General features: G+C 35.9%; 1 protein-coding gene across 1 annotated transcript; it reads right to left on the reverse strand.

The window, feature by feature from the left end:
* Window positions 1–6,064: 6,064 nt before the first annotated feature.
* On the reverse strand, window positions 6,065–7,465 carry LOC133784873 (uncharacterized mitochondrial protein AtMg00810-like). Its single transcript, XM_062224145.1, has 3 exons — window positions 7,335–7,465; window positions 6,417–7,271; window positions 6,065–6,200 (listed from the first exon to the last, which is right to left on the reverse strand). The coding sequence occupies exons 1-3, from the start codon at window positions 7,463–7,465 to the stop codon at window positions 6,065–6,067; spliced, it is 1,122 nt and encodes a 373-aa protein (XP_062080129.1).
* Between the last annotated feature and the right edge of the window lie 2,066 nt (window positions 7,466–9,531).

A 9,531-nucleotide genomic window follows, 5' to 3' on the forward strand; every position in this document is an offset into this window, starting at 1 on the left:
GAATTCCATAACTTTAATTTGTTGTTGTTGACTATTTTTATTCATTCATGTGATCTTAATTCTCTCGTACTAATACAAGATCACACCCTCAATAATGAATATGGAATTTTTATGATATTTACAAAATTATTCAAACAATAATTTAACAATCTAAATATGACAATAATAATAAACCATTGTATTTATTTATTCACAGAAAAAAAAAATGTCTTTACATGCTTTTAGGACACACTCCTAACAATCTTCCACTTGTACTTAAAGCAAGTGAGGCATTTCTCTCAATCTCATATTACGTACATGACCCTCGAATTGCTTTGTTAGAAGCGTCTTCGTGAACGGGTCTGCAAGGTTGTGTTCTAATATGACTTCAGAATGGACACATCTCCTTTATGTACGATTTCTTTGACTAACTAATATTTGCGCTCTATATGCTTTCCCCTCTTGTGGCTTCTTGGTTCTTTAGAATTGGCCACTGCTCTACTGTTGTCACAGTAAAGAACAAGTGGTTTCTCCACTTCTGGAACAACTTTCAGATCGGAGTAGAACCTTTTGAGTCACAGAGCATCCTTCGCTGCTTCATAAGCTGCTATATACTTGGCTTCCATGGTGGAGTCTGCAATGCTGGTTTGCTTAATGCTTTTCCAGACTAATGCTCCTCCTCCAAGAATAAACACTGATCCAGAAGTCAATTTCTGACTATCTCTGTCTGATTTAGAATCAGAATCAGTGTAACCAATGGGGTTCAGGTCTCCACCTGAATATACTAGCATATAGTTTCTCTAGTATTTCTAAGATACTTGAGAATATTCTTCACCTGAATATACTAGCACATCTGATAAGATCATTCTAAGTCAGTCACATTATGTGGACAAAATTCTTGAGAAATTCAACAAAGAGGATTCAGGTGTATCTAGAACCCTTATAGATTCGAGTCTACATTTGTTCAAGATCAAAGGGGAGAGTGTCTCTTAGGTAGAGTACTCTAGAATTATTGGTAGTCTAATGTCCTTAGTGAGTTGTACAAGACCTGATATAGCCTACGCAGTTAGTAAATTTAGTAAATACACGAGTAATCCAAGGTCTGACCACTGGAAAGGAATAACAAGAGTACTTAGGTACTTGCGATTTATTCGTAGCTATGGGATGCACTATACTAAATATCCAACAGTACTTGAAGGGTATTGTGATGCAAATTGGATATCTGATATGAAAGACTCAAAATCTACGAGTGGATATGTGTTCACACTCGGTGGTGCAGCTGTATCATGGAAATCTTCTAAACAAACGATAATAGCTATATCCACGATGGAATCTGAGTTTATTGCCTTAGACAAGTGTGGCAAAGAAGTTGAATGGCTTCGTCAATTTTTATAAGATATTCCAAAATGGCCTAAACCAGTGCCAGCTATTGGCATACATTGCGATAGTCAATCTACAATTGGTAGGGCACATAATAATTTGTATAATGGTAAGTCGAGACATATATGTCGTAGACACAATACCATTAGACAACTACTCTCAACTGGAGTTATCTCTATTGACTATGTGAAGTCAAAGGATAATATTGCGGATCCCCTAACCAAAGGGTTAAATAGAGACTTGGTTGAAAAATCATCAAGGGGAATGGGACTAAAGCCCATGAATGAAAGATCAATACAGTAGACACCCAACCTAGTTGATTGGAGATCCCAAGATTTAGGTTTAAAGGGACAACTAAAACTATAAAGACTATGATGGATCACTATGGAGGTTATCCTCATCGTCCATTCCTATGATGAAATAGTGATAACCGTAAGAAAAGGTTAAGCTATGATTTTAATGATTTCTTATGCGTCGAAATGTCGAGCAGAGTAATACGGGTTACTCTTAATTAAGAAAATCACCTATGTGAGAGAGAAGATGGGCCACTTCTATAAGAATTGAATAGGGCTCAATTCCTGGAATATCTCTTGCAGATGCAGGGAAATGTTCATGGCCAAAAACGAACATAATATTGAGAACCAATATATGTCAGGAAAGATTCATGTGTGTGGTATATCATTGCTTACACGAATGACAAAACAGTTCAAAGAAATCGCATCTACTGATCAGCCAGTAAAGTAAATATACTTACATAAGGGAAGGTTCAAAGGGTAACACCTACCTATCCTATGCGGGTTTCTAACGTTGAACTCTATCACCTAAGTCTATTTCTTTTTGTTGTTTTTCCTTGAGTCAGTTTTTCATTCATGTGGAGGATTGTTAGAATTTTGAATGGAAAAACTAATTGAGATTTTAGTCCCACATTGGTTGTAAGAGTTTTTTCTCTTTTCTCTTGGCCTATATAAGGATTCATAGGCCTTGTAGTTTAAACACATCAAATTCCTTTTTATGTTATATAATCATAATTAAATTATATTTATATTATGATTTTAGTTATATGTTGTATATTCTTAATGTGGTAGAGTTTGGGCATATTTGGTTCGGCGAAGTAATTGAGTTACTTGTCATTCTCCGTTGTATCCTAGGAGATAGACGTCGAAACCTGCGAATCTATTTTAAGGAAGCTGTGTGTTACACATGCTTCGGCTTTTATTTTGTTCATTATAGTTATTGTCTAAATTAATTATAATTGCTATTTATATTATAATTATTTATGTTGTGTTATTTATAATTATAATATTGCTATTTATATTGTGTTATTTATAATTATAATATTTATGTTTCTTTAATTTAGTAGATATAAATATTGTATTTATCATATTGCTTTTATTATCATATACGTCATATTTTTCCTACACAGCGAACATGCTTTTACTGAACTAGAGCCCATGAAATAGGCAGTAAGCAATTTCTTCTTTTAGCCATGCAAAATTGTATTTTTATTTTGTCTGACTTCTGTTCTTGAGATTTCAATCTTTGAAAATGAAACGAAGTACTGGTAATCATTGAAAGTAGCAAACAAACTTTTAGGGGTGATTTGTTTTGGGAGTTTCTGTTTAGTTGTTTCTGCTTAATATCGTATCAATGATTTTTTTCTTTTTCTTTTGTTTCTCATCTTGCTTGGATGTATTTTGAATCTTTTCTGACTGTTTTAGTTTTATTTGTGCAAGATTGAGATATTATGGGTCTGTTGGTAGTTTCTTTTTAGTGTTGCTCTGTTGGCTGTTTATCAGTGATCATACTTTGCCAAGGGGTAGATTGTAACACCCTTTTTTATATGAATGTCAAAATATGTCTGTGTTGTTTCATCTACAGGGTTTGTTGTTCAGTCTTTGAATAGTATATTGCATATGTTGTCTGTGTTAGAACTAGTTAGTCTCTAGTTACATCTACTGTGTGCTGCAGATTAATAAGTACACATCAGCTATTGTCGGTTTAATTGGAAACGTGTTAAATCTTATTAGCTGTTTGTTTAGTTGATTAGTTAGTGGTTAGGGTTGCTATAAATAGATTAATCTGTTCCTAACAACCTAACCCCTTTTCTGTTAGTTCGTCATTGTGAGAAAACAGAATCTTGGTTTTCTCTCTCTTTGTTTCTTCTTTCTTTCTTCTATTTTTGCAGGTTCACCATTGTTGGAGGTGAAGCTTGTTGCAGAGCTGTGGGAGGTTCTGATCTGATTCGAAGGGAGTTCGAATCTGGCTAGTAGAGGGATTCAACTAGCTTGCTTGAGGGGATCTTGAGTGTTTGAATCGAGGGATTCGGTTCACAAGTTCCAAGGGATTTGGAAACTGTTCTTGAGTGGTTATTCATGCTTTTAGGGTAATATGTAACTTTTGTATTGTAAAGATGTTGATTTCATTTCTGAACTAGTTATTGTAATTAACATTGGATTTATTAGTGAAAGTTACATCTTACCCGATTGTAATGACCCAACTACTCTAGACTTTTGGACCATTAACGAAAACTAAACATACTAATCCTTAATAAAACTTACATTGTGAAAATACCATAACTTTATTAGGAAACTTGTAAAAATAAGAGTTACTTACATAAAATATCAAGTAGGATATGGGATCCCATTGTTTTAAAAACAAAACATAATTTAAAATAAAAAGGAGTTACATAGCAAGTGCGGAAAAATACATGTAAAACCATAAAAAATAAAAGACTACATCCTCGAAAATCGAACTCTCGACTCCTTGAATCCATTCATCACCGATACACATTCCCCAAGCATCCACGAATCTTACCGCCACTATAGCTATTTTCCTGCACATATAAACAAAAAGGAATGAGCCTAATGCCCAGCAAGGAAAATCTACCACATAGTTCATATACATAGATTTCATAAGAAACATAAAGACATAACATAACATACATTACACTTATTTCATACACATACTATAATGGCCATTATTACTTGGGGTCCCATAGACTAAACAAGTCATATGCCCATGAGATTAGTGGGGTCCTACTAGCTAAGTAGGTCGTATGCCCATAATCTATTTGAGGTCTTTTTAGTCATATGGGTCATATGCCCAAGCCTACAAACATACATATCATAACACTTATCATAACATAAGAAACATAAGATAACATATAAAACATATAACACATGAATTTCTATCCTATTTTCCTTACCAAAATTACCGGGATAAGAGGACAGAGGTGGGACTTTGGAACACTCCTAAGAACCATTAAAAAGAGTGAGCATAGAGAAGAAGATAATTGAAAGGAATGGAAGGACTAAACCATTGAGAAAAATACTTACCAAAACCTTTTTGCTCAAGAACTTAGATTTCCTAACCAAAATAAAGATTAAGGTTAGAGGCTGAGTAGAAGACTATGAGAACTTAAAATAAAATAATACCAATGAACTAAGGTGTAGAAATACCTTGAAGACTTATAGACCAATCTAAACCTCGAACCGAAATACTATAAATCCTTACTTTCCCAAGTGTTTGATAAGCTTATGATGATCAAGCTTATGATTTCCCCACCCAAGTGTTTACACTCTCACACTCACCTAGCAACTTGCAGCCTTTGAACTTAGAGTAAAAGGTGAATAATGCCTGGGTACTAGGTCCTATTTATAGAGTTTGGGAATGAAAGGATCTTAATTTAACTTGAATAAAAATAATGGCTTTTTAGGTGAAAATAATTTGAATAATCGTTCAGCAGAGGCTGAAGACTCGTTCAAAAAGTTGCTGGACTTATCAAAAGGTTGAATGGCTGAATGGAAAACAAATTCAAAAACTTTCAAAATAAGCTGAAGGAGGCGATATATCGCCCCCTGTAGGCGATATATCGCCTGGGCCATTATGCCCGAGGCAGTCGTGCATCGTTTCGTGTTTTCCGTATCTACGTGCTGCGATATATCGCCCCCTATAGCTGCGATATATCGGCATTCGCTGATTATTTAAGCACGAAATTACACATTTTTAGCTTAATTCAAATTGAGTAAACAGCCTTGACTAAGCCCTTAAACGTATTCAAAGCTGCTGACTGACCTTAGAGCATTCAAGCTTTACCCTTATTAAATTTAATCCTCAAAATACTTAATCCTTTAATCACCCATACATAACATGTGCTTAAAATCCTATTGGTTCTTAACTAAACCTTATAGTATAATAAATATTATCCTTAATATCAGTCATATTAATCAAACCTTAGGTTAACATTAATATTCTTAAACTATAGGTTAAACTTAGAAAATCTACAAGTACTACTATGAGTGTCCAAATAAGTCCCGGTCTGAACCAAAAATCCACAGTTATAAAGATAATACTATAATTACTATAATACTACTATCTAACTAGCTAAGTAAAGTTCTTGGACTCTACACCGATCCAAGCACTAGTCGACTAGAATTCGTTCCCAGTGCAGATGAAGCTTGTAAAATTCTATGTGTGATGTTACTTTGCTTTAAATTGTTTGTTTTGTTCTAGTAGATCAATTCTTGATTGAATTTTTTTTATTTTTTTTATTTTTGTTTGAAAAAAAAACAGCTCTTTTTATTTGCTCACTCTGAGTTTTTCAAGATCAACCAGCTACGACTTTCACTCCTATCTAGAGATGTAGTAATCTCCTTAGGTTCAAGCATGTACCAAGTGGAAGGAGAAAACTACCCGAGGTACATATTTAGTGAAAGGCAGCTCTTTCCATTGCATCTAGATAGGGTAGCCTTTTTAGCTGGGAAGAACTCGGCTGAAGATCTTTGTCTAGATGAGCAAGTGAAGGATGTACTCCGACCAAATCAATAAACCAGAAACCATAACTGCAGGGGACAAAAACTGTGAGCCATAGACAAAAAAAATGTGATCAGACAAAACAAGAGAACTCTCAGATGGTACAGAGACCTATACTTTGTCCCAAATGAATGTAGGTTTTTGCATCAAGAGCCTTGGTGAATAAATCAGCCAGTTGTGCATTTGTAGGCACATGAGAAATGGATAACAGCTTAGACTCAACCATATTTCTTATAAAATGATACCTGTTATCAATATGTTTGGTTCTTGAGTGTTGGACCGGATTTTTTGACATGTTTATTGCATTTGTACTGTCACAGAAAAGGACTAATGAATCTTGGGAAAAAACATAGCCTGTGAGCATCTTGTTCAGCCAAATTAGCTGAGTACAACAGCTACCTGCAGCAATATACTCAGCTTCGGCTGCGAAAAGAGAGATATAGTTCTGTTTTTTGCTTAGCCATGACACTAGATTATTTCCTACAAAGAAACATCCCCCTGACGTACTCTTTCTATCATCTACACTGCCAGCCCAGTCAGAATCACTATAACCAACCAAGGACATGGTGGTATCACATGAGTACCACAATCCTAAATCTATTGTTTCACCTAAATATTTAAAAATTCTCTTGACGACAGTAAGATGGGATTGTTTAGGATTGGCTTGGTATCGGGCACACAGTCCGACACTGAAACTAATGTCAGGATGACTGGTAGTTAAGTAGAGGATACTTCCTATCATACTTCTGTACAGAGTTGGATCTACAGACTCTTCAGTTTCATCTTTGGTCAACTTAGTAGTTGTGCCTATGGGTGTATGGGCGTGCTTTGAGTTTCCTATACCAAACTTCTCTAACATGTTTCTGGTATACTTGGATTGAGAAATGAAAATACCAGTCTCTAGTTGTTTGATTTGAAGTCCTAGGAAATATGTAAGATCCCCAATTAAGCTCATTTCGAATTCACTAGTCATGAGGTCAACAAACTTAGGAATTTCACTTGCACAAGTTGAACCAAAAATAATTGCGTCCACATATATTTGGGCCACAAATATACCTTCAGTGAAGTACCTGATGAACACGGTGTTGTCTACATTTCCTCTAGAGAAACCATGTGACATCAAAAATGTAGTAAGACGGTCATACCATGCCCGTGGAGCTTACTTCAACCCGTATAAATCCTTTTTGAGTTTGTACACATGATTGGGGAACTGTGGGTCTTCAAAACCTTGAGGCTGTTTGACATAAACTTCTTCCTGTAGAATTCCATTCAAAAAGGCGCTCTTGACATCCATTTGGTGAAGTTTAATTTTGAGATGACATGCAACAGCCAGCAAAAGAAGAATTGATTCCAGACGAGCCACTGGAGCAAATGTCTCGTCAAAATCGATACCTTCGACCTACTTATACCCCTGAGCAACAAGTCGTGCTTTGTTTCGTGTAACCGTTCCAAACTCATCTGACTTGTTCTTATAGACCCATTTTGTACCTACCACATTTGCACCATCTGGTAAAGGAACCAGAACCCAAACACCAAGTCTCTTGAAATTTTCCATTTCATCTTGCATGGCAGCTAGCCAGTATTCATTTAAGAGAGCTTCAGCCACGTTTTTTGGTTCATGTAAAGCGACATAGCAAGCATAGGCTATGAAATTTGCGATTTTCCTTCGTGTGACCATAGTCTCATTTGGATCCCCAATAACTACTTCTGGCGGATGAGCTATTTGAATCCATGCAGGTGGCCCGTTCTTGTATAGCTTGGCATGAGCAGTTGAGGACTGTTGCTTACTGGTGACTTCAGAATCTGGATCAGTTGGATCTTGGAGGTTCTCAGTTGAAACAGTCTGGTCTATGTTTGTGGTGGATGTAGGATTTTGATTATGAGTCGAGTGACCAGGAATACCTCAAGAAGGAATGGTTAGCACAGGTTGATCTTCTTCTTTTGGGGATTCTTCTTGCACTTCCAGATCATCAAACTTGACATTGATAGATTCTATCACCGAATGAGTTCGCTTGACAAACACTCGATAGGCGCGACTGTTTATCGAATACCCAACAAATATACCTTCCTCACTTCTGGAATAAAATTTTCCAAGGTGCTCACGATCTTTCAACACATAACACGCACATCCAAATATATGAAAATGACTTAGGTTTGGGGTTTTACCTTTCCAATTTGAAGGTGCTATACCTAACTTCTTGAATCAAGAATTGATCTACTAGAACAAAACAAACAATTTAAAGCAAAGTAAAATCACACATAGAATTTTACAAGCTTCATCTGCACTGGGAAAGAATTCCAGCCGACTAGTGCTTGGATCGGGTAAGATGTAACTTTCACTAATAAATCCAATCTAATTACAATAACCAGTTCAGAAATGAAATCAACATCTTTACAATACAAAAGTTACATATTACCCTAAAAGCTTGAATAACCACTCAAGAACAGTTTCCAAATCCCTTGGAACTTGTGAACCGAATCCCTCGATTCAAACACTCAAGATCCCCTCGAGCAAGCTAGTTGAATCCCTCTATAAGCCAGATTCGAACTCCCTTCGAATCAGATCAGAACCTCCCACAGCTCTGCAACAAGCTTCACCTCCAACAATGGTGAACCTGCAAAAACAGAAGAAAGAAAGAAGAAACAAAGAGAGAGAAAACCAAGATTCTGTTTTCTCACAGTGACGAACTAACAGAAAAGGGGTTAGGTTGTTAGGAACAGATTAATCTATTTATAGCAACCGTAACCACTAACTAATCAACTAAACAAACAGCTAATAAGATTTAACACGTTTCCAATTAAACCGACAATAGCTGACTTGTACTTATTAATCTGCAGCACACAGTAAATGTAACTGGAGACTAACTAGTTCTAACAGAGACAATATATGCAATATACAATTCAAAGACTGAACAACAAATCCTGTAGATGAAACAACACAGACATATTTTGACATTCATATAAAAAAGGCAGTTACATTTGTGATTATGGATCATTGGAAGTGTTTATATGGAAATTGAGGTTGATTTTTTTATACTTAATAAACCCATACGATCTGATATTAAATTTAGAAATAATAGAGTTATTGAGAGTTGCTCCTTATTCTGACCGAAACTGTCATTGGTCTCTTTGCAACAATTGTAGCTATCATGTTCGGAGGATTTCAATTATTGGTACTGCCTCGTATGCAGCCAAAAAATTTCCTTATTGTGGCTCCTATTGCAGTGCAATTTATTCCTTATCGCGCAGGGCCTGCGCTCGACCTAATTATCGTTGCAGCACTTAGTAGGACATCAAGGCCATTAATGTCGAGCTACACTTGATGTCTAGGGCCTTTTGACGATTTGCTTGTCATCAAAT

This window comes from Humulus lupulus, chromosome 6 (genome assembly GCF_963169125.1).
Source record: "Humulus lupulus chromosome 6, drHumLupu1.1, whole genome shotgun sequence".
NCBI lineage: Eukaryota > Viridiplantae > Streptophyta > Magnoliopsida > Rosales > Cannabaceae > Humulus > Humulus lupulus.